This window comes from Nematolebias whitei, chromosome 5, assembly GCF_014905685.2.
Source record: "Nematolebias whitei isolate Nwh7 chromosome 5, NemWhi1, whole genome shotgun sequence".
In the NCBI taxonomy this organism is placed as follows: domain Eukaryota; kingdom Metazoa; phylum Chordata; class Actinopteri; order Cyprinodontiformes; family Rivulidae; genus Nematolebias; species Nematolebias whitei.
This window is the reverse complement of record NC_056502.1, coordinates 30,506,282-30,532,252: the sequence shown is the minus strand read 5'-3', so window position 1 is coordinate 30,532,252 and position 25,971 is coordinate 30,506,282. Positions and strand designations below refer to the sequence as shown.

Sequence of the window (25,971 nt, the reverse complement as noted above, 5' to 3'; positions counted from 1 at the left end):
AAAAAGAGAAATTCCTCAGCATTTGAACTGTTACTGTATGAAAATTACAGATAAAAATACAAGATACAAGGACACCATAGATGATCGCTGTAATGCTTGAATAGACTAAATATTTATTTTACTAGAGATGTGCGCTTTCTCCACTGATAAAAGGAAAAACATTTACAGTAAAGAAACATCTGTTGGCAACAAGAGCAACATTTTCAGGTGAAACTGCTCCTTCCAGATCATTACAATATTGTTCTAAACTCATCAAAAATGAAACTGGGCACATGAGCTTCAACCACCTTAAGAACACAGAGAGAAATAAAAAAGCATGTTACTATTCCTCAAGCACAGTCAAAAGGTTTAGACTTGACATATAACATGAGCTAAACATGTATGGGTAAAATTACACAAATTCTGAGTAGAAGTGTTCAGAAGACTCTTAGAGACAGCCCTATAGGATATTTTTAAGAGCACTACAAAAGGTAATGTTACCCTACCTTTCGTGAGAGTTTTGTGTACTTCACATAATCTTCAAGGAACATCAGAGCTCCCACCACATCTGACGGCATGTCAGGGATTTTCTGGCTGTGATAGATTTGAACAGAAACTTACTGAAAACACGAGGCCATATGTAACAATCAGATGCTCAAATTATATTTTAAAAAATACACAAAAAATCATCACAGAAGATGTTTGTTTTGTCACCTCGTGCACTGGTCCATGATGGAGCGGATGAACTGACCAATGAGAGCCAGGAACTGATGTGTATATCTGGAGTGGAACTGTTTGAGCAGGGTGAGCATACCAAGCATCAGAGGAAGCCAGTCTACTGGGTCTGTGGCTTTCCTGCATGTCATTCCTGTAAAAAACAAACAAAAAAATTAAAAAGTAAGTCAGTAAGTGTGACATACAAACCCCACAAAATCACTGATTACTACTGGTTCAACAGTCAAAATACCCAATGTAATAAAATAAAAACACTCCAATGATGTAAAATGCAGTAGAGTGGTAAAATTAATAGTTTTGTTGTTTTTCTCAGCTGCTCCCTTCTTCAGGCATCGCCACAGTGAACTAAGTCACACGAAGACTTGGCAATTATTTTTACATCAGATGTCCTTCCTGATGTAACCACAGACCACTGAGCCTCCGTGTGAAGCAGAGAGCTGCCATCTAGGGTGCTCAGGGGAGCAGATGGTGTGGGTTAAGGGCCTTGCTCAAGGGCTCAGAGTGGGGCAAATGAGGGTGGAGGCAGATGTGGGTGCTTCACCTATCTCACCCACATTTTGATGTTGTCGGTACCGGGAGTTGAACCGGCGATCTTCCAATCACAGGCCCACCTTCTCTAACCTCTTCACCACCACTCCCTCGAGTGGTAAATTAATAGTAACATAGCAAAATATAACCACTCTATTTTATGTAGCATTCTAAAAAAAAAAATCATTTTATTTAACCTTTATTTATACAGATTAGTCTCAGTGAGTGAAGAGGACTCATTTTCAGGAGACCTGTTTTAGACAGACAACGTATAGAGTCCAATAAACAACATACACACAAAAAATAATTACAAATAATAGTGTTATAAAAACAATCATATCAAAGTGTTATATAAAACAAGGTAAAATACTAAAAACAAGAACATTTTTGCTTTGATATTTCAGACCATGTTTAAAATCCTTTAAAGAAATCAGAGGACAACTTCAGATCTTTCTGCAAGGTGTTCCAGGAAACAGGAGCAGAGTAAGAAAAGGTCTTTTTGCAGAGTTCAGTCCACACTGAGGGAACGCTGCAGGTAGTGAAGGCCTGAGAGCGCATGTTGTAACTGCACTGACGGCGTGACTAGTGGGAGGAGATCTAAGAAGGCAACAGGCCAAGAGGTAATTTAAATATGAAAATGTACCAGTGAGGGAGTCTGTGTGACGTTAATGAGGACCAATTGACCAGTGAATACAGGGTGCAGTGATGGGTACGGTAGTTACAGCCAGTTATGAATCTTAGTGCACCATGATAGACAATGTCCAACATCTGCAGGGGTGAGCGTTCATGTAAATAATGTCACCGTAGTCAATGAAGGGAAAGAAAGTAGCAATTACAAAGTGTTTCCTAGTGTTCAGTTAGACAGGATCTATTTCTGAAAAAGAAACCCAGTAAACCCACTTTATATGTTGTCTGTCTAAATCAGGTCTCTCTTGTAAATGAGTCCCTGAGGCTCAATGGGATTAACCTGTATAAATAAAAGTTGAATGAAAAGTGGCAGCTACAAGTTGTTTCCTGGCGTACAGTTAAACAAGATCTGATTCTGAAAAATAATTTGTACTTTTTTTAATAGGTTTTCAATATGTGGCTTAAAAGAGAGACGTGCATCAATTACAATTCCCAGGTATTTGTAAGTGTCCACAAACTCAATAGGAACACCATGTATGGATGAGATAGGAGGAAGAACCGCTGGCACCAATTTTCTGTTTGAAAACAACATCCCCTTGGTTTTATCAGCATTTAGCACCAGTTTGAGATGCAACAACTCAGAATGATGAATGATGGCAAATGCAGACTGTAGAAGCTGGAAAACAATGGCAACTGTGTTAGCTCGATGATAAACAATTGTATTGTCAGAATTGAGATGCAAGGATGTGTCAGGAATGTTTGACCTACATTACTTACATAAATTGTAAAAAGAGTGGGTCCTAAAACTGAGCCTTGTGGCACACCATTAGTGACCATTAGATAAAGTACCATTGTGTTGTACACAATTTACATTCAACCTTTATTTATACAGGTTACAGTGCCTTCGACCTGAGAGATGCTTAGAAAACCAACCAACAGTGTGATCTGAGAATCCAATATCTGAGAGCTTATGGCATAAGATGTGATGATCTACAGTATCGAAAGCTTTGGACAGTTCTAAGTAAAGTGCAGCACAGTAATCTTTAGCATCCAATGCTTCAACAACATCATTAAAAACCTTTAGCAAAGAAGTCATTGTACAGTGTTGTTTGCTGAAACCAGATTGGTGGGAAGATAAAATGTTAAAACAATCCAAATACTTCTTGACTTGAATATTTACGTTTTTCTAAAACCTTAGCTAAAATACAGTAAATAAATTATTTTGAAAAAATGATACAATGATGGAATAATTGGGCCGAAAAGGCATATTTTTAAATAACTAAAAATCATAGTTCATCTACCAATTGTACTGAAATTTATAGCAACTTATAAGTTATGACAAAGCATATTGATTTAAAAAAAATAAAAACCTTGGTTTTTGCTGTACTGAAGCTTAGGCAGCTGGGCGATGACAAACAGGAAGTTGATGATTGGGAAGTACGGGAGACGCTTTGTTGTGATGTAGATCTGAATAAGGTACAAGTAAAAATTATTATTATTTTAAATTCAAGCTGATTGAGATGTGAACCAAACTAAATAAAAATACAAGCAAACATTACAATGGCTGACCTTATTAAGCGGGTTGTGAATCCCAGCAGCCTCTAGGTATGCAGTGATCTCGTACAGCAGAGTGTTGTCCTCTTTAGGGTACGGCAGAGTCGGGTCTTGGTAGTGGGCTTCAATGTCTGCTAGAAGAGACCTGGCAAGGACGGAATCAAAGCACATTTTAAATCAGAATCAGAATCAGTTTATTATTGCCATGTCAATGAACGAGGTTCACAAACTAGGAATTTGCTTCGACATAAGGTGCGAATAGTAATAAAGTAAAATAAAGTAAAAATAAAGTAAAAATGAAGTAAAAATGAGAACATTACATAAGACATAAGACCTGTGTACACCCACAAATAAAGTAAAATTAAAAACATAACATAAACATGTACACCCATACAATAGAAAACAATAAAAAAAGCTTAGAAAACAGTACAGATGGAGTATTCAATTATAATACAGATGTAATGTGACCAAAGCAGAAATTATGAGGTAGTATTATGAGTGTTCAGGAGTCCAACAGCAGAGGGGAAGAAACTGTTCTTATGGCGGGAGGTTCTGGTCCGAATGGACCGAAGCCTCCTGCCTGAGGGGAGTGGTTCGATGATGCGCAGTGTGAAATGAGCAGTATGCTGATGTCACCAGTCGCTGAGGAGATGTAAAAAATTTATTTTTTTGTAGTTTTGGAGATTAGTTTTTTTCTGGACTGGAAACAAACAGAGAATGCAAATAACCCATTATGTTTTTGGTGCAAAATATTCAAGTGTATAGAAGTTGCACTGGGGAGAAGAACAGAGGTGAGGAATAGTAACAGATCTTGGCGAGTAGAGGGAGCAATTTTATCCACCAGGTACAATGGAGGAGCCAGGGGGTGGCCAATGGTGGCCTTAACCCCCATAGATTAGTCGCCACCTGGATTTAACTAAGCAAATAGGTACGAGCCTCCTATTGGATAATTACTGTATGGGCGATTATCTTTCAGCTGCAACAAGTTATTTAACCCCAACTGGTGCGATGAGTTTCTTCTCATTTCTTAAACAACCATGTTGTGGTGGAAAAGATGTCGGTCTGTTTGAGAAGGGTCAAATCACTGGCATCAAGCAGAGAAAACATCTAAAGAGATAGTAGAAACTACTAAAATTGGGTTAAGAACTGTCCAACACATTATTAAAAACTGGAAGGATAGTGGGGACCCATCATTTTCGAGGAATAAATGTGGCAAGAAAAAACTCCTGAATGATCGTGATCAGCGATTACTTAAAAGTTTGGTGAAATCAAATCGCAGAAAAAACAACAGTAGCACTCAGGGCTTTGTTTAATAGAGAAAGTTAGAGCATTTCCACACGCACAATGTGAAGGGAACTCAAGGGACTGGGACTGAACAGCTGTGTAGCCTTAAGAAAACCACTAATCAGTGAGGCTAACTGGAAAAAAAAGGCTTCATTTTGCTAGAGAGCATAAAGATTGGACTCTGGAGCAATGGAAGAAGGTCATGTGGTCTGATGAGTCCAGATTTACCCTGTTCCAGAGTGATGGGCGCATCAGGGTAAGAAGAGAGGCAGGTGAAGTGATGCACCCATCATGCCTAGTGTCTAGTCATCAATGCAAGAACTTGGTGAAAAATTAATGCAACACTGGATGGAAATAGATCTTGTGACATTGCAGAAGCTTATTAAAACAATGCCACAGAGAAACCTTTCCTACGCCTAGATGTAGCCATACACCAAAATGGAAGTTAGTACCTCACTTATTTTTCAAATTAATCATGTTCACAACATGCATGGGCAAACATATAGATGAACGGAGGGAGGGTATTTCCAATTCTCCCTTTTTATTCCACGACAGAGGACAAAAATTACATTCTCAAAGAGCAGTGCAACAATCAGCACCTGCTCGGTGGTGCGAACAGTCTTACTTGTTGAGGTTTTCCAGGGCAGCAGCCAGATGTTTGGAGTCAAACTTGCAGGAGTAGTTCAGCTCGTTAGCAATCTGCTGTCTGAGAATCTGCATCTGACCAACCTACAGCAAACACATTTAACTTTTTTTTCATGACATGTTGTTTTTGGATTAAAAAAACTGAACGTGATATTATTTAATGGTGTAAAAGTTTGGACTGCTACCTTCATAATGGCCTCCAGGTATGAACCCCAGATCTTATGAGACTTGGCAACAGCATTAGCATACACTTTGTTGGCATTAGCTAAAGCAACAAAAACATTTAAGTTTTGTAGAAGTTAATGATAAAATGTGGCAGGTTGTAGATTTTTTTTATGGGTGAATACCTACCCACAATGCCTTGGACTGGATTGACAGCAGCCAGCAGGATTCTGAAGACATCCACCACTGCTTTGTCTTTCAGGATGGTCTTCTGAAGCATCATCAGGAAGTTCTGATGACACGGGTTGTAAAATACATATTTAGGACACGCAACAAATATAATCAACTCCTTAAAAAAGTTTCAGGGTATTATTCTGTCAGGATAATTACCTGAAGTTCCTTGACAATCATGAAGCAGAGCAGCCGGTCCAGTCCATTGAGACCAAAGGTACCCAGCGTGTTCTGGATCTCAGAGAACAGCCTGTTGTTGGTCACCTCCTGGTGGCTCTTCAAGTCGTACCAGGTGTTCAGTTGGTCGATGTAGCATGTTGCCCTGTAGATGAGAAACTTGTTAATCAGACTCGATTACCTGTGAGCCATCTTCCAAGCTGTTCTGATTCCATGACATACTTGGAATCAGTAATTCTTAAAATCTCTCTGCAGAGACGACCGATGAAGGTAGCAGACTCATCCATGGGGGCGAACTTTGGAATTGGTATGTGTGTGGACTGGTGCACACTCTGCCAGTCCTGGATCTGGAAAACACAAAACCCTCCCATTCCAGATTGCACAGGAATAAACTACTGTTATTGTCAATCTAAGTGAGTTAATCCTGACCTTTGTCCTGAGGAAACAGTTGCACTCTTGCTCCACATTGTAGTTGATGATGCGAGACACTTCCTCCTGCCAGATTTTTAGGCCATAGATGCTGACATAGTCCTGGATGTACTCGAACGACCTGTAAAATCCGTCCATGGTGGCAGCCATCTCCTTCAACTTGGGCATAAGTTCACTGGGCTGAGAAAAAATACAAATTTAGTCTGTGTTTCCACTGCTGTTACCTTTGATGCTTGCAGGGCAGAAAAGCCCACTTTATAACGATTTAATTCAGTGAGTCAGTAGAAAACAAGAGATATACCAATGCCCCCCATCACTGAGGGATTTGATTAGTAAAGGAATTAAACATAGAATGCAAGTAAACCTTAATGTTTTTGGTGCAAGTTATTCAAATGGGTAGGAATTACACTGTGGAGAAGAACAGAGGGAGTTTTCTTGCTTGTCCGAGGTGGTGCAGAGTGAGAGATCCTGGCAAATTGTGAACCACTAAGCATAATGGTGGGGCCAGGGGGTGTCCAATGGTGGCCTTGGCTACCACAGATTAATCTTCAGCTACTCCAATCATTTGAAGAAACTATACTTTTAAGGAATATAAAAACTAGAAAGCATAGTTTACTCAAATGATAGGAGTGGCCAGTTTGCATACATACAGTATATGGCGGTGGCCATCTTGGATTTTGATGTGGCAACCCAATTTTCAAAAGATACTCTTTTCATGCCTAGATAAGTCAGTACCTCACTTATTTTTTAAGTTATTATACTCACAACATTCACAGATGGACAAAGTGTATTTTCAATGTCCCCTTTTTGCTATGTGACGGGGACAATAAACATCCCAGAGAAATCTCTGTAATCTTATTTTTATAAGACTAAACTCGAGGTTGCAAAGGCTCTAAAATGTAAAAACATGCTGCGATCAGTGGGAAACAGATCGGTTTTCTAACCTTAACCTTTGAGTTGAAAGTTAAGCCTTTGTGCAAAGCAAGCGCCACCCTCTTCACCAGCTCCTTCCTGATGCCATCCTCCAGAAGCTGCTTAGGATCCACCTAAAACATCACAGCTTGTTAATGGAGTCAGCATGACAGCCTGTACGCTGAACCCTCCCCAGAGAAACAAGGTTTTAATTGTCTATTTTTAATTGTCTATTAGATCACAAACAATATAAAAAAGATTTACTTCAATGATCCCGACTAGAGTTGTCTTCATCATCAAGATGCCCTCAGTGAAAATGGAGATGTCATGAGTGAGTTTTGCCACCTAAAATCACACAAAGAGCACAGTTTTACTGAATAACTGGTCAAAGTCTGTTCAGTGTGATTGAAGAAAGGAATATTCTCCAATGATTAGCCACTTGAACTGCATTACCAAACACTAACCATGTTGTTTTCATGTTTACACCCGTGACAACCAGATTTCATTTCAAGTCATTTCATAATGGGCTTTCTAAGCTGAAAAATGTGACCTTGGCGTTTCCTCGGTTTAATTAAAGTGTTTCAAGTGAAACTGCTTCCAGGCAAAGACTTCTTTTCTAATTTGTGTTTCTCTTCAAACACCGTGGGAGAGATTGAAAAAATAATAATTTAGTTCAGAAATGCCAGCAGGCACGAGGAGTTAACAAAGTTCTTCATTTCACCCAAGATCAAAAAAACTTTAATTTTACACTTAAATAGCGTTCATTCAGAAATATGAAAAAAAAAAAAAAAGGTTGTACTTCATAGCGAGCGTTCAGCTGGGAGTAATCCTTCAGCTTGTCCTTATCCAGCCGTGTGGGCACCTCGATGATGTCGTGGATCTGAAGTTTGATGATTTTGGCCAGAGAGGTGAACATGCTCTCTGGGATAATCTGAAGCACCTACAGGAAAGAAGAGCAAAGTTTCAAACTCAGGACCAGCAGGAAATAGGAGATTTAAGCCAGAATAGTCATGATTAGGTAAACAACGATGATCGCAGCTTCTTTTTGGTTAAAACTGTTGAGCAGATGGTTGCAGAGACGTTTATCATCATTAAAAACTATCGCTGTGCAGATCCTGAGTGATCATTTGCAACACGCAGAGCTCATTTGTTCCAGAAATGAAATGCTGCTCATTTATGTGAAAACCAGAGAGATTATCAGTCTTGCCTGATTTAAACTTTCCTTCCAAACAAAATCCAGGAGCGTAGCATTACCTTTCTGACATACGCCACCAGCTCTCCAGAGTAGAACTGCGAAACGCTCAGCAGGTCGGCGCTGTTGGCCTGGTTGATACGCAGCAACGGAAGATCCAACGCAGACGCCAGCTGCTCACACGAACACACCCACAAAATAATCATTTACACCATTATTTATTACTGGTCGATATCCAGAGTTTGTATGGGTGACAGAGACTGATCACCTTCAAGAATGTGGCTCTAAGTTTTGTGACCATGGATGGGTTGTTTCTGATGCTCTCCTGCATGATGGCTGTGAAGCTGCAGAGCAAACAGGAAAGGGCTGAGGTGAAATACTCCTCTCAGACAGGAGGAAAGTCCAAAACAAGTTAAAAGAATTGCAGCACTGTAGTCTTTCTGACTGACTGGGTTAAACACACATCGTACGAGACAGAAAGCTACAAGGAGAAGAGACACTGTTCAAAACAAAAATATAACTCAAACAAAACTTCCTGATGTGAAACAAGCAATACGATGATGCCCCCCATCGCTGAGGGATTTGGACAGTGAATGTTTGTAGTTTTGGAGGAGAGTGTTTTTCTGGACTATAACTGGACAATGAATGTAAGAAAACCTTAATGTTTTTGGTGTGAGATATTCAAGAGGGTAATAGTTACACTGTGGAGAAGAACAGGCAGTTTTTGTTGTTTTGCTCATCTGAGGCAGTGCCAAGTGATGAAGGGAGTACTTTATCTACCTCCAGGTGCAATGGAGGAGCCAGGGGGTGGCCAATGGTGGCCTTAACACCACAGATTAGTCTTTGGCCACCCAATCATTTGAGGAAACTATTTTTAAGCAGCATAAAAACTAGAAAGGAGTTTCCTCAAATGATAGGGGTGGCTGGTTTATTTATTTATATATATATATATATATATATATATATATATATATATATACATACATACACTGTATATATTTATATGGTGGTGGCTACCTTGGATTTTGACATGGCAACCCAAATTTCTGAAGGAACCTTTGTTGCACTAAGATGTTGTTGGATAAAATAAATATCCTTTCACCTCTTTACTCAAATAAGCCACTCTGAGCACACCAGAAGAATTTTTTTAACCCAGTTTACTTGCGAGGAGGCAGAGTTAACACACAGGCTTACACAGATGTTACATTGAAGCTCCGGTCGTAAGGTCTGCCCACGGACCATATAAAGAAGTGCTTTTAATAATGCTTATCAGACAGAGACGAGGTCAAGACGACCTCGTCTTTCCAGCTTACAGACGAGGAGGCCTTTTATCAGGGAGGCAGGCTCCATGCTCCTGCAGACACACAAGCAACTCTCTAACACACACACATTAGTTTATCATTGGTTACTAATAAACATCTACAACTTTAACCTAAATTCCCAACAGATGTAGCCGACATTTAAATGGAAGACACTTATTTTTAAAGTTACCATGCTTACGACATTCATGGACAGAGGCTATTTCCAATTCCCCCTTTTCGCTCTGCGGTGAAGGATAACACAGGAAAAACAGAGTGCATCTTTTTTGGTGATGATGCCATTTGTAACGTTGGTGCTTTGACCCACAATTAAAAACTCAGATGTGACTTTTGATCAGGACCTGAAGTCTGATAAACACATATCCTCTGTAGTCAAGGTCAGCATGTTTCTATCACAACTTTTAGCCAAAGTTAAATCTTTTTTTTTGTTGTTTTTAATAAATCATCCTGATCAGGAAATGGCTGTTCATACTTTTATCAGCTCAAGGATTGACTACTTTAAAGTCCTCCCTCAGCTGTCTTCAACTTGTGCAAATAGTTGCGGTCCGACTTTGAACTAACACTCCCAAACTTTTCATTCATTCAAACTTTATGTAAACAAGTTAATCCCAAATTTGAGCCCATCACCTGTTTTATTCTTTCTCCACTGACTTTAAGTCTGTTTTAGAATTGGTGTTTGCTTTTAAAGCTCCGAATGGTCTTGCTCCACCTTATTAGCTGATTTAGCAGCTTTCTGTGAGCATGAGAGGACACTTTAAGGTCAACTAATATGTTTTTGTTACATTTTAAGTTTTAAATATAGATAAAATCCTACTGTTGTCCTGGGTGGACTCAAACCAAGACTTAACTTTATTTTTACAGTGAAACAGTTTGATCACCTTTTGGTTTATGTAAATAAACGTTGACTGACACACTGAACGGGCAGCACGGTGGTGCAACTGGTAGAGCTGCTGCCTCTCAGCGAGCAGGTCCTTGGTTCAAACCCCGGTCCAGGGGCCTCTCTGGGTGGAGTTTGCATGTTCTCTCCGTGCATGCGTGGGTTTTCTCCGGGTTCTCCGGTTTCCTCCCACAGACCACAAACATACATGTTAGGCTGATTGGTAACTCTAAATTGTCCCTAGGTGTGAATGAGAAAGTGAATGTTTGTTTGTCTCGTTTGTCTCTATGTGGCCCTGTGATGGACTTGCGACCCGTCCAGGGTGTCCCCCGCCCCCCGCACATTGATTGCTGGACATGGGCACCGGCAACCCCCGTGACCCAAAATGGAATAAGCGGGTAAAGAAAATGGATGGATGGATGGATGACACACTGAACAGACCACAGTTAATGAAGATCCACAACCTCTCCTCCTCCACCATAACCCTCAGCACTGGCTCTCCTCAGGGATGTGTGTTGAGCCCCCTCCTGTTTATTCTGCTCACGTATGATTGTGCAGCTACCCATCCAGGCTGTCACACTGTAAAGTTTGCAGATGATACAGCGGTGGTGGGATGCATCACAAACAATGATGAGTCCAGCTACAGGCAAGAGGTGGAACACCTGGAGAGCTGGTGCAAAGAGAATAACCTTCACATCAATGTGAAGAAGACAAAGGAGATGATTGTGGACTTCAGAAGGAACAAAAACATCTACACCCCCCGGAACATAAGAGGATCTGCGGTGGAAGTGGTCTCCAGCTACAAGTACTTGGGTGTACACATGAACAACAACCTCAGCTGGAGCAACAACACCACCAGCCTGATCAAGAAAGCTCATCAGAGACTCTACTTCCTCAGACGGCTGAGGCGAGCTGGTCTGGGAAGCTCAGTCCTCACCTCCTTCTACAGGTGTGCAGTGGAGAGCATCCTGTGCTCGAGCATCAATGTGTGGCATGGAGGCTGCACAGCTGCAGAAAGAAAAGCTTTGCAGAGAGTGGTGAAGGCTGCACAGAAATCTGTCGGAATCAGTCTCCCCACCATCACAGACATCTACACCTCCAGATGCAGGAAGAGGGCCACCTGCATCATGAAGGACCCCACTCACCCAGCACACACTTTTTGCCCCACTCCCCTCAGGAAGGAGGTTAAGGAGCATTAAGTGTAGAACCACTAGACTGAGGAACAGCTTCTACCCTGAGGCTGTTAGACTCATGAATCTCTAACTAGAATAATCACTGTGAAAAACCATATCATGTTGCTGCTGATCTGTTTCAATGTTGATGTGTTCATGCGTGCACATCTGCTCACAGACTCATGTTCATGTTTGTGCTGATGTTCAATGTTTTATGTTATGAGTGCTTAGTGTATATTTAGTTGATGTTTTTCTTAGTTCATATCTTAGATGTTATTACTGTTTTTCTTATGCATTTTATTGTTGGATGTAACTGGGACCCTGTGTACATAATTTCGCTCCACCACATGTACCACATGAGGTGCGAATGACAATAAAGAAACTCTGACTCTCTCTGACTCTCTGACTCTGAATAACAACAAGTTAATAATAAAAGGAAAGTTTTGGGCAGTACATTCACCATGAGTTGGTGCAGCAACAGAATATTTGCCACTACACTAAACTGTGGATACGTTTGCAGTGATTTACAGTTCATCAGTAGTTGAGTACCTGTCAATGATCTGCCATGCGTAGGACAGATCTCCAACTATCTGCATGGTGATCAGGACCTCCTCTTTGATGTTGATGGTGCGGATCATCTGGTGCAGGAACTTCCTGGTGTCAGCCAAAAACTGGCACACCTGCAGGTTCGACTCCAGCTGGTGAAACTCCTGCACCTGAAAAAAAAAAGAGGACAACATTGGAGAGACAGGGTACACATATAACAACACTGGAGTAATAGATCTGCAATCAAGAGGTGCCATATTTAGTTGTTTTAATGGAATTAGAAGTATTTTATCAGCTTAAGATAAAACTAATAGAACTGTATAAACAGTAATCAATGACGTTTTACATAAATTTTACAATAATTACACACAATTCATTTTAATTTAATATGTGTTGAGAAAGCAAAAAAAAATATAGTATCGCAATTCATGAAGGCAACAGTACATTACTATTATATATTTTTGTGCATTTCTGTTTGGATCTATTAGTTAAATTTAGTTTTCCTTCTGCTTTAAACCATAGTTCTGATCTCTCACCATCTTTGCATGACGCTACCAAAGACTAGCATGTGTTCTGAGGTCTTATAACACTGTTTCTGATTGGAATTAAATGTAAAACCTGTGGGGAAAACTAATTATCCTCCTCACCTCAACAAGAGCGTGTATCAGCTGCACCGTCTTCCTCCCAGCAGCCGTGGAGTCCTCGTAGTTCAAAGACTCGATCTGCTTGGAGATTTCCCTGAACCACGCCTGCAAGTTCTCTGTGGAAGACAGCAGAGTTGCATAAAGGACTGTTTTCTGCTAAAAGTTAAAGACAAATATGGCAGATGGAAGTTTAATCTGACATCTGCCATGGCCACATGATGGATTAGTGGTTAGCACTGTTGCCTCACAGCAAGAAGTTTTGGGTCCATCCTCTGGTTTGGACCTTGGGTCGTTCTGTGTGGAGTTTGTATGCTCTCGTCGGGTTTGCAGGGTTTTTGAAAGGACTAGTGATGCAAAGCAGGTCCTGGGGGGGGTCCAGGGACATGATCCTCCATAATTTATTTATGTTTAATCTACTCAAAACTATTCATTTTCTAGCTATTTGAAGTGCATTTTATTGAATCCCTAGGATTAAAGATAAAATCAGTATATTACATAATTATTGAAAGGTGGAGGAATGAGCATGAACTGGCCTTTAAGCTGAACTTTGAGAATGCACTTGAAAATTGCAGTATCCTTGTTTTCTTTTATTTACTTTTCAGTTTATAGGATTGTCTATTGTTGTCTGTACCTCATCTGTGCTCTTTGTTTAAAACAGGTCTCTCTTGAAAATGAGTCCTTGAGGCTCAGTGAGACTAACCTGTATAAAGGTTGAATGAAATGTGTTTGGGGTTTTTTACACTGAGCTCCATGAGTTTGTCTTGACTGCATCAACCTGTATTTTTATCACAAAGTATCCTCTGCACTATATAACCTTATGTAGTAGCAAAGCAGGCTGCCATGAGAAACCTACCAGGTAGGTAAAAAAGAACAAAAAACACAAACAAATAGAAAATACAAGCTGCCCTGCAAACATCACATCTGTGTCCACAAACCATGAATCCACCATTTATCCACTAATGATGTCACAACAACTAAAGATTAGATTATTCACTTTTACTGGAACCTTTAGACATTTAAAATACCCACCAATACCAATACTATCCCTCCTCCCACACAAACACGGCATGAACAGATGAGCTCAGCCAGCTCTCATCAAACGGGGGACATTTGGGTGTCCTGCACCTCCTCATTCGGGAAGCGAAACAGGAAAAATCTGTCCTGCCCACATCCGGATGGTTGGCTCTGGAGCCAATAGCGTTAGCTCCAGATCTAATATACAGTATATGGTATTAGATTGGAGTTCATATCTATGGTGTTAGCACCAGAGCTAATAAATTAAACATCACAAGCCTATATGTAACCATCACAATACCTTAACATTTCGACATTTGTGTTGAAACGCTGAACTAATTAATAACTTGTAAAGAGAGCCCACTGCTCAGCTGTGGGTGTGTGTCCATCATTTCTCCAGATGAGAGGAACTCACCGTTTTTCTCCACCCTGGTAAGAGGTTTGACGCCGGAGAAGACCTCAGCCAGCTCAGTCATTCTCTCAGATCCCTCTTTCTTGTAGCTCTCCCATTTGAGCTGCTTCTCTGAGAGCATCTGCTTGAACATCTGGAAAGAACACAGTGCAGATGCTTAACCAATGAAGAGGGATTAGTCAGATGGGACGCCTAATTAGAACATTAAATTTGGGCTGCCTCCTCCTGATAAACTGGCCATATGCTAACAGGAAACAGGGACCGACACATCTAACAAGAAACATAGTTTGATAAACTGCATTGCAAGTATCAGAGAAATCATTCTCCCTTTCACTGTAAATTAGAAGAAGTGTATTTTAAGGAAGCGTCACATTAAGGAAAAACAAACACTTTTGAATGAGTTTTCTTCGTTTTGCGGGAAAGACTCACCTCTTTGAGTGTGAACTCAAACTGAGCAGTGTCCAGCAGCAGCTGGAACAGCATCTTGGGCTTGTACTTAGAGTCATTGAGAACTTGGTCTTTGATCTGACGCAGCCGCTTGTTGTTCGGGTCGTAGGCTATGACACATAAACACGCCTTAGAAAACGAGAAATGTATTTTCTTTCACATCAGACGCAGATGACGGCAAAGACAGAGCTGGTGTTTGTTCCGCCTTTTGAGCAACATTTGCATTTCTAAACAAACGAGTGGTAAGCCGACACCTCCCGTCATTGAGGGATTTGAAAAGTGAATGTTTGTAGTTGTGGCAACAAAATGTTCTTCTAGACTAGAAATGAAGAAGGAATATACGAAAACCTAAATGTTTTTGGTGCAAGGTATTCAAATGGGGAGGAGTTGCACTGTGGAGAAGAACAGAGGTCCGGTAGTTTTTTTTAGCTTGACTGAAGCAGCAAAGATGATGGATCCTGGCGAGTGTAGGGAGCAATTTTATCCACCACCAGGTGCAATGGAGGAGCCGGAGGGTGGCCAATGGTGGCCCTTGACCACCATAGATTAATCTTCAGCCACCTCAACAGCCACCCTCGTCTGCTAAAATTATATACTTTAAGTAATTTATAAACTAGAAAGCATAGTTTCCTCAAATGATAGGGCTGGCAGGTTTTCATAAATATATGGTGGTGGCCATCTTGGATTTTGTTGTGGCAACCCAATTTTTAATAGTGACCTTTCTTACGTCTAGACACAGTCACACATAAAAATATTAGTTAATACCTCACTTATTTTTCAAGTAGTCATGTTGACAGACAGTTGAACGAACAGAGGGTATTTCCAATTCACCTTCTTAACTTTGAGATGGGGGACAATATGAGAACAGGTCTTATTCACAGTATAATTAGTTTCTGTTAAACATCTGGACGCTATCTGTTCAGTAACCATTAATTTTGTATTCTGAATGGTAAAATAGCAACAAAACAGTTTTATACACTTTATGACTTGTTTTTTCAAAGTGCAACAATGTCTGATATTCAGAGGCCACAGAGCAGCGTATGCATGCAGTTGGAGGTGCATGTCTTCCTTTGTGAGGGATTTGAATTAAATAGTAGCTCCATCTTTTGATGAATCCAGACAATAGGTTTTATTTCATATGTGCTGCATGAATAAACTAATTTATCTCAACTTGCTTGAGTTAAATAGAAAAACACAGGTGCCACATGCTCCTTATTCTTTAATTTTGAAGTAGAAAAGTGTTTTCACCAGACTCTGCAGAGTGCAGCATCAGCCAGCGGATAGCAACATTGCCGTCCCTCAGACAGTTGAGCAGTTTGGGGATGTTGTCCAGGATGATTTCCTCCCTGAGGAACCCTTCCTTCAGTAGCTGCTGCATCTGAGGCCTCTGGCTCTCCAAACCGGCTGCGTACCGAGCAGCCTACACACAGAGACAGTGGTGAAAAACATCCGAAGACTGAGCTACAAATTATTCATGAGTCACCGCTTCATCCCCAGTGGTGGTCATTAGGAAAAATGCCATCGTCTAGCTAGATCTTTGAGACTTTGGCACCGTCATCACCATCGATACCTCAGCTCAATAGTATCCAATGTTTTCTTCATTACTTTATCAAGAAGAGTTAGCAAAGACTTTACAAAGTCACAGATTTGATTGGTCGTCTTGTGCTTTTGACATTCAGTACAGTCACACCTGATGACTCTCAGATTCTGTCACTTCTACACCAACATCAGTGCACAGAGGAGCGTGTGGCACTGACGCCGATACCTCACCTGTTCTTTGATGTTAGCGGAGTCCAGGGTGTAGTTCAGAGCCGTCTTAGCAGCTTTGTATGGTTCCCAGGCCTCCACCAGATTCACCGTGATGCCCATGTAGACACTGATGACCTGATGACAGAAACATCACATCTTTAACACCAATCACAAGCCAAACTAGACTAATGTCATTTCCTGTGAGAATTCTGTGTGATGTTTATCAGTGAATGGTTCAGTTGCTGAAGCTGAAACCGGCTTGAAAATGTTTCATCGATGAACTGTTAATGCGAGTTGAATTTGAAGAGCTAAAAAAAAAAGTTCAAATTACCAGAAAGATACTTAAAATAAGCAGAAAAAATTGAAATTATTCAAAAATATCACAAAAGTAAATAAAATAAAAACTAAAATTAGCAGAAAAATACCTAAAAAGGTAACTGAAATGAAAGAAGCTGAATTTAGCAGAAGAGAAGCTGGAGGAAAAAGAAACACTAATTCAGAAATGAGCCGAAAGGAGCTGAAGGAAACTGAAATTAGAACAAAAAAGCTGAACGAATTAGAAAGAGACTGAAAGGAGCATGAAAAGTTTAAATTATTAGACAGAAGCAATTCTTCTTTCAGCTTTTCCCCTCTTCAGGAATCCCCACAACAACTCATCCTCCTCCATCTTCACTCGAGCTATCGCCATGTCCTCTCTAGCTGCATCCATATATCTCCTCTTTGTCTTTTTCCTGGCAGCTGCAACCACTGTCCCTCCTCTGGACATGTTCAAACCATCTCAGTCTGGCCTCTCTAACTTTAGTTATTCAACCTGTGCTGTACCTCTGATGATCTCATTCATAATCTTATCCATCCTGGTCACTCCTAAAGAGAACCTCAACATCATCATTTCTGCTACTTCCAGTTCTTTCTCCTGTCTTTTTGTCCATGCCACTGTCTCCAGACCATACAACATAGCTGGTCTCACCAATGTCTTGTAAACTTGTCCTTTGACCTTTGTTGAAGCACAAGACAGAAGCACAAAAAGAGGAAATTTGCAAAAACAAATATAGCAGAATGTTAAAAAAAAAAAAGATTAAAAAAGCAGAAAAATACCTAACAAGTAGCTGAAAACATAGAAAAAAAACGCTGAATTTAGCAGAAAAAAAATAACAAAAAAGGCTGAAATCAACAACAAGAACAAAAAAACAACTGAAAGGAGCAAAAAGAAACTAAAATTGAGAAAGAAGTTGAAACTAACTGAACCACAACAAAAGCTGAAATAAGCAGTAAATGGTTGTAAACAGCTGAGGGCTTCATTCATTTTAAATGAAAAAAACATGGCCGACAAAACTAAACATTTTAAAAAGTAACAAGTGCACAAATACTAAGTCAGAGCAAGAGTGTCCTGAATGAGCTGAACACTGTGATGAAAAACACTCAAAGCTTCCTACCCAGTTATCAGGGAAGTACTTGTCTACTATTTCCCTCATCTTGGCCTGCTGGGTGTGCAGGATGGAGGGGCTGAAGAACAGGCACACGTAGAGCATGGCCGCCTGGTTGGCCAGCGCCGTGCTTCGATGCTCAGGTAGAGGGTAGGCAGACACCTGAGGACCAGGTGGGAAAAATTCACTGTTAAGAAGTGGTCACAAAGCCCAGACTTGTAGACGTAAACTTCAAGCTCAACTACTTGATTGTAGATGTCGTCTGAGCGGAGCCTCCCGATGACCATGCTGATGAACGTGGCGTTGATGGGAACCCTCTGGAAGTAGCTGTCTGGATAGTTGGCGGGACGTTTAGCGCCAGGCTGGCTGGAGTAGCCGGTGCTGCGCAGGAGCTTACAAATGTCGTCCAGATTGGAGTCAGCTGATGAACGAGCAGCACTGAAAAACACGTAAAACAAGAATCCCGCTTAGAGCACATGATACGCCCGTCGACAAACAACATAGCAACTGTCCAGATGAGCAAAAAGCTTCTTTAACTTTGACTTTGATTTGTGACCTTGAAGCGGGGCTGATGAAAAGTGTATGTGACACCCCATCTTATGATAATGCTCATGAAGTCTCATTAAATTATCTTGAACAGATCAGAAGTTATAGGCAGGAAAACCTTGTTAAAGTGTTGACCTTGATTTGTGACCTTAACCTATATAAAAACACATGACTGCAGCTGGTCAAACTGGCTGGTTAAACAGAAGTTGCATCAATAAATTTCATAACTTTGTTCAAATGTCTGCACGACTTCATTTACTTAGGCACAAAATACATTTGTTTCTCTGCACGCCTGACAGACGTGAACCAAGGAGGTGACTCCGCCTCCTCTCTAAGGGAAACCATCGGCTCAGAGTCACTGAGCGTGTCGTACCTGTGTGACCGAGTGTGTGCATCACAGGCTCACCTGTATCTGTAATAGGAGACAAGCATCCTCTCTCTGACCTCTCCTTCGATTTTCTGGTCGATAACCAACAGCATGACTCCGTACAGGTAAAGAGCCTCACACTGGCAGGAGAAAAACATTTACAACAGCCGTTTGAGCACCGGGAGACATCGAACAAAACCAAATAATGAAAAAATCAAATACGGAGGTTTAGAATGTGGCAGCTAAGAGTTAACACTAGAGAAATGTAATTTCCTGTAAAAATGTAAAGTTGAAAGCTGCTTAAGAAAGCAGAACGCAGCAGAATGCAGCAGAAATGTGTAAATAATTTTTTTTTAAAGAATAGGGCAGAAATGTAGCCGAAATTAGCAGAATAAGCTGAAACAGACAGAGGCTGGATAGATTATAAAAAATCTGAAATGAGCAGAAAAAAGCTGAAGTTTGCAACAAAAAAAAAAGTAGCTGAAAGCTAAAAAATGAAAAAGCAGAAATTAGAGAATACCTAAAAAAACAAACAAAAAAAAACTGAAAAAACAAAAACAAGCAGAATTTAGCATAAAGTAGCTGAAAAAAGAACAAAAACTGATCAGAAAACAGCTGAAAGGAGCTGAACCAGAACAAAAAATGAAATGTGCTGTAAAGTCTGTAAAGTGGGTCTGAAGGATGTGAAGAGAGCTCCATTCATTTTCAATGAGAAAAACATGGCCGACAAAACATTTTGAAAAAATAAAATTGCACAAATATTAAACGTCGCAGCAGGACAGTCCTGAACGTTTTGATTTATGAATTGTTGTAACTTACGAGGAGTTGTTTGCCGTCCTCATTTAGAAGCACAGTTTCTAAGGTCTGCTGAATATAAACTCCCTCGTTGAGGTCATCTAAATATCTGCAGATGTGAAACAATGACATGTTTATTGAAATGTTTATTTAAAGAGAACATGTTCACTGTTTAGAGCGAACATGGAACCAAAGCAGAGCTCGACCCGTCATACCTGTTCAGATCCACTATATATTTGTGGACGCTCTCAAAGGCCAGATAGAACCTGGACAGGATCTCAGTGTTGTTCTCTCTGAACTCTTCGTCCAGGTCCTGAAGCTCTGCTTTGGCCTCCAGCTTCCCCTCACAGTACTCCGGGCCCTGGAGAGGAGGCAATGTGGTGAAATGCAGCTGAAAGTTCAGCTCGAATCAAGATATTGTAAATCAAGCCACAGCTAAACTAAGAACACTGCTGCTCTAGTCAGGGAGTCCTGCAGCCAAGCTTCTGTGCTCTCTGAGAAAATGCAGTGTTTTGTGGCTAAATGAAAAGGTTTAGGCACTGGAAGTGTGTGTTTGACCTTAAAGTAGCTGAAGTCGCAGATTATGTCTCCATATTTCTGCTGGTCACTTTTGTCCTTGAGCCTAAAAACTGGTGGGATGAAGTCAGAGAGCCGCAGGAGCTCTGCAATGATGGCGTTCCCTCTGGAGACTATCCTGAGGATGGCCTGGCCACACTGGTTGTTGTCGGCCAGGAAGTCCACCATGGCGGTTGGAGCGTGAAGAGCAGGATGTGAAGAAAATACACCCTGATGCAGGGAATCTGGAACAAATACTCCAAATATTCCTAGAAAAATTAAAAAACATGTTTAAAAATAAGAGAGATTGGGTTTACTTCTTTTTCAGATCACATTTTAATTCATTCCCACGCTGAAGAGTTGTCTGAGCAAGAAACTGAAAGCCTTTCAGTATCTATACTAGAAATTAAAATAAAAAAAAACACCAAAGTTCATGCTCAATAATCCAGGTAATAATCAACAATGTTCAGTCAGGTCATCTGGATGGTTTCTTTTTTTGCCAAGACATTTCGTCCTTCATTCAAAGGACTTCTTCAATCTGAGGAAAAGAAACCATCCAGATGACCTGACTGAACATTGTTGGATTTTTACCTGGATTATTGAGCATGAACGTTGGTGTTTTGAACCACTTTTGGTAAGGCTGCCACAGAGGAGTTGACGGGGAGAGGGCGGACCCCGGAGGTCATCTTACCACCAGCAAACTGTTTGTTTCCACTATGGGAGTGTGCTGTTTGTGGTGGGACTCAGTTTCAGGTTAGGTTTATTTGTTATATGCAAAATCAACACAAGGTCAACAATGCAATGAAATGCTTAGGACGAGAAGAACCGTCTCGACTCACCAAAATAAAACAAGAAATACCAATAGCATGCAGCAATAATACTAAAAACATAAAGAAATACTACTAAGATACTAAAAAACATTAAAAATACTACTAAAATACTAAAAACAAGGAGCCAAAGTTGAAAAAGAAAACCATCTACAGTGTGAGTTGGTTAGCAGTGAGGTTCTTTCAACATAATGGTTCTGTTCTGTTAGCGACGTTAGCAGGTCCGGTCAGCAGCTTGATGGTAATAACGACCGCAGCAGCTGCCCTCACAGACCGCGGTCCAGAACCAGGTCCGACAGACAGAGAACATCCGAGGTTTCCCCATGGAACTGAACAGATCTGTAGAGTTTGGTCCGTGCAGGCAGATGGAGGATCTTGTTTGTAGCGTTAGCAGGCCCCGCTAGCAGCTTCATGATAACAACGACTTGTTGGTAGCCCCTCAGATTAAAGAAGTCCTTCGGATGAAGGACGAAATTGCTCGGCAAAAAAAAGAAACCGTCCAGATGAGATGACCTGACTGAACCTTGTTAAAATAAAAAATATTTTTACGAGCTTCAAACAAACAATGGTCACGTTAAAGAGAACCTCTTGTTCATTAACGTGTCTTGTGCAGCGTATGTGTATACAATTTCATTCCACCACATGTGGTGCGTATGACAAATAAAGAAACTTTGACTCGGACTTTGTATGCATGTAGAGATAATAAAGGCAGACAAAATGAAAAGTTTAGACAATCATAAAACACCGACAGCCTTCCCCTCTATTATCAGAGTTCCCCAACAGGTGAACCGTGGTCCAGATCCAAATAAAGTCTTATCTAGACCCAAATTAGTTCTAAAACGTCAGTAGAATGAAATAGTTCATATACAGTTTTATTTTTCCCGCCAAACTTTATCTTGGTAACTCCTTTTACATGGCGTCGTCTTAATTTATGATGATTTATTTTATGCAGTGAGGTTTACAAGTATTTATGGTAATTTCCAGGTCGGGCCTGTGGTTTCTCTCTGCTGCCAGCACGCTGAGCGGTCCAGACCCGAAAAGAAAATAGTTGACTGAAGAAAACCAGCACGTCTGTCACTAAAAGAGAATTTAAATATATACATTCTGGACCTTTGCTAGAGAAAGGTTTCTTGAGGCAGACCTCGCTGAGATTAAATAATAACATATAAACTCGCTAAATATTAACCATTTTATAACTGGTGAATAAATAAACTAATTGTTTAAAGCAAATCCCCAAATCAGTAAAATATAAGTTCAGTAATTAAATAAGGATATACAGATTAATCAGATAACCAGTTTTAATTGGATTATATCGTCCACTTGAACAAAGGAATCAGCCATGGCTGTGCAGCAGCTACAACCAGCTTCCTGTAGTCCACATTTTAGGTTTTATAAGTGAGAACGCATCTTTTAAAATTAAAGTGTACAACTTCTACTTAGTGTTGTTAAACATATGTTTAGCTATTTAAATTAAGTGGCTATTATTTGGCCCTGTGATGGACTTGCGACCCGTCCAGGGTGTCCCCCGCCCCTCGCCCCTCACACAGTGATTGCTGGACATGGGCACCAGCGACCCCCATGACCCAAAATGGAAGAAACGGGTAAAAGATAATGGATGGAAGGATGGACGGATGGATGGATGGATGGACGGATGGACGGATGGATGGACGGATGGATGGACGGATGGATGGATGGATGGACGGATGGACGGATGGACGGATGGATGGACGGATGGATGGACGGATGGATGGACGGATGGATGGACGGATGGATGGACGGATGGAAGGATGGATGGATGGACGGATATATTTTGCTAAATGAAAAAATCAGATTTGGCTAAAAATGCTGATTTGTAAAACAGCTCAAATCGATCAACCTCTAATTTATTTAGAGCCAGCTCAGATCGAGTCGTTTCAAAAAAACAAAAAAATACAAACAGATTCGACCCAAAACCAGTTTGGTCCAATTCAACAGTCCCAATAATTGAAATGTGTTTTAATTCAATTCAACAACAAACTTGTTGAATTCAAAGAGCCGACAAATGACACCACGGCGGCACAGTGGTTCAGTCATAGGCGTCGCAACCATTATATGTGAAGGGGACAAGTCCCCCCCCCCCCCCACACACATTAAAAAAACGTTCATTTGGACTCCCCCACTTTTAATATAAAACATTAGTTCAGGCGGCGCAGTTTCTCTTTCTTCGTGAACAAATCCATTCCACTTGATTAATAGAATACTCAAACCACTAAAACTCCACTCCAGGTTTTCCTGGTTACCTCCAACTCTCCACCGTCCCTTCCTGCCTCTTGCCTGGGAAGAAAACGCACACAGGTGGAGGAGATGGAGGTACCCGTGTTACTCGCTCACCAGTTAGTGCAGGCAGTGGTTGACCAGGGGGTTGATCATAAACATATATTCATGTTAGGAGGATGTTTGAGAGCAGCGCTACGTCTGTAGCATGTTCTCTTAGCAGTAACTGTGACTCTGTCAGACGCTGCAGGTGTAAGAGACGCTGTGTGTTCAGGTGCATTAAAGTTGAAATGTCTTTAAACCCCCACACCTTATTGTCCTCAAGGTTCATGAGAAACATCATTTAGATGAGGAGTGTTGAACACAAGTAAAAAAGTCCAGTGGTGATGTTTTTTATTTCTCTATAAAAGACAAATAGTGCCGACCTGACGCTCTGTATTAAAGTGTATTAAAGTTAAAATGTCTTTAAAAACCACAGCTGAATTTACACAAACTTGGTGAGAAACATGTTTTAAATGTGTGGAATTAAAGGAAATCTAGATGAAATGTTGCTTTTTTGTTCACTAGTGAACACCTTTTCTTACGTGCGCGCACACGAGCACACACCTACACACATCATTGTGTCCCCCCCCCACATTACGGATGCTTCTGACGCCTTTGGGTTCAGTTGTAGAGCTGTTGCCTCTCAGCGAGGTCGCCAGTTCAAATCCCAGCCCGTGACCTTTCTAGGTGGAGTTTGCATGTTCTCTATGTGCATGTGTGGGTTTCCTCCAGTTTCCTCCCACAGATCAAAAACATGCATGTTAGACTGATGGTGTGAGTGAAAGAGTGAATAGTTGTTTGTCTCGTTTGTCTCTAGGTGTTCCTGTGATGGACTGGAGACCTGTCCAGGATGCCCCCCACCTCTCGCACAGTGATGGCTGGATATGGACACCAGTGACCCCCGCGACCCAAAAAGGAAGAAACGGGTCAAGATGGATGGATAAATGACACCGAGGATATTGATGCCAAAAGAGATGAAGAAAGTAACCATGAAGAGACAATCCTGAGCCATCTTTCTCCTTGTCCTCTTTAAAACAGAAGCAGACAGGGGCTACGACAGATGTTTGTCCTCTTTAAAACAGAAGCAGACAGGGGCTACAACAGACAGATGTTTGTCCTCTTTAAAACAGAAGCATACAGGGGCTACAACAGACAGATGTTCACTGAAGGTTTAGTAATATTGTGCTCAAAAACCCTCTACAAGAAACTGACCAGCAGAAGCTTTTTATCCCAGAATAACCGTAAATTGTTGTTAATAAATATTTTAGTTGTAAACAAAATCTGCTTTTGAACCTATTTTCAAAGCTTTTCACACAAAAACCAACAAAACCCTTCCGTTTGTTTCATAGTAAACGTGTTGTTTGTCTCAGTCTTTCTGTTGAGATTCATCTGTTGCTAACGGCTAATATTAGCATGTAGCCTGCTAGCTCCCTTCATTAAAAGAAAGCGGCCGACATTACTCAAGCACGCGCACAAGTGCACACATTTGATGGCTAACTAGCTTCATTTTATGCTACCGGTTAAAATACTGTAACAATTTTGACACTTTTCATCCAAATGTCTTGCCTGTTCGGAGCTGCTCTTCCTTGTTTACTTCCTCATGACTCTTCACGTGACTGGTCTGCTGCTGCCGGGTGCGTTCGATTCTGTCGCTTAACTGGCCGGAGAAGGGCGGAAACAAACAAACAAACAAAAAAACTAACGCTTCGACCTGCAGAAATACATTTAGGGTACCCATATTTATTTTAGCTTCCTCTAAGAGTCCCTCCGTGTACTGATTAATTATAAATAATTTTCAAGTACAACTGAAGTCTACTTTAATCCCCGCAGCTCGGGCGGGATGATAACCGAGCCAGCCTGGTGCTCTAGGTGGCGACAGAGAACCGCTACAATCCTCTGTTCCTGCCTCCATCCATCACTCAGACGCCTGCCTGCTTTACAGGGGGTCCGTGATTTACAGGGATCAGGCCTGAACTGAAATTAAACTAACCCGCTGCCTCCGAGATAAAACCCCAGGGAAGATGATGGGGGAAAATCATCTGTCCTTCGAAAGATAAATAGACCACCCACCTTCAATACATTCAGCATGTTTGCTTGAAAGCTTCCAAAACGAGTATGTTTTGACAGCAAACTGTTGAAGAAACCAGTTTGGGGTTCCCTGTAATTGCCTGTGCATGTAAACATTTAGTCTGGGTCCAGTGCACTATGTGGTCAGCATGGATGAGTAAACAAATGGATGTCTATACCTTCACCTTTCATTGACCTGGAGATTTATGGCCAATATATCCACCATGCTGGCAGCCAGCTCCATTAAGCAGTGTGAGCCAGAGGTTAATGAGCTCAGAGCTGTGTGCTGGAGCTTTTGCTCTGACTGTTTATTCCTATTTTTGTTGTATGATGATAGACTTCAGAAAACTGCATGTTGCAATTATTCAAATTTTATGTGAAACTGTTGCAGTTGCATTGTCAAAGATCTCTTTTTCTTTAATGGGCTTCTGTGGAAAGACTGTATACATATACATATATA

General features: G+C 40.9%; 1 protein-coding gene across 1 annotated transcript; it reads right to left on the bottom strand.

The window, feature by feature from the left end:
* On the bottom strand, positions 1 to 20,511 carry washc5 (WASH complex subunit 5). Its single transcript, XM_037677096.1, has 28 exons — positions 20,326 to 20,511; positions 19,983 to 20,128; positions 19,792 to 19,876; positions 19,012 to 19,112; positions 18,305 to 18,497; positions 18,069 to 18,221; positions 16,657 to 16,770; positions 16,135 to 16,306; positions 14,869 to 14,996; positions 14,443 to 14,572; positions 13,017 to 13,129; positions 12,373 to 12,539; positions 8,724 to 8,799; positions 8,518 to 8,628; positions 8,063 to 8,203; positions 7,528 to 7,608; positions 7,296 to 7,397; positions 6,352 to 6,531; positions 6,145 to 6,269; positions 5,905 to 6,067; positions 5,704 to 5,806; positions 5,538 to 5,617; positions 5,333 to 5,436; positions 3,439 to 3,568; positions 3,240 to 3,336; positions 694 to 847; positions 486 to 573; positions 1 to 287 (listed from the first exon to the last, which is right to left on the bottom strand). Exons 1-28 carry the CDS (start codon positions 20,509 to 20,511, stop codon positions 231 to 233), a joined length of 3,480 nt encoding a protein of 1,159 aa, XP_037533024.1. The 3' UTR covers positions 1 to 230.
* Between the last annotated feature and the right edge of the window lie 5,460 nt (positions 20,512 to 25,971).

What these genes read in the sequence shown, in the direction of transcription:
- washc5 (XM_037677096.1), bottom strand. Translation starts at nt 20,511, where the DNA reads ATGGTGGACTTCCTGGCCGACAACAACCAGTGTGGCCAGGCCATCCTC. An exon ending in GTCTCCTATTACAGATACAG is followed by an intron (nt 18,498 to 19,011) that starts GTGAGCCTGTGA and finishes CGTGTTTTTCAG; the next exon opens with TGCTGCTCGTTCATCAGCTG. An exon ending in CTCTAGTCGGGATCATTGAA is followed by an intron (nt 7,398 to 7,527) that starts GTAAATCTTTTT and finishes GTGATGTTTTAG; the next exon opens with GTGGATCCTAAGCAGCTTCT.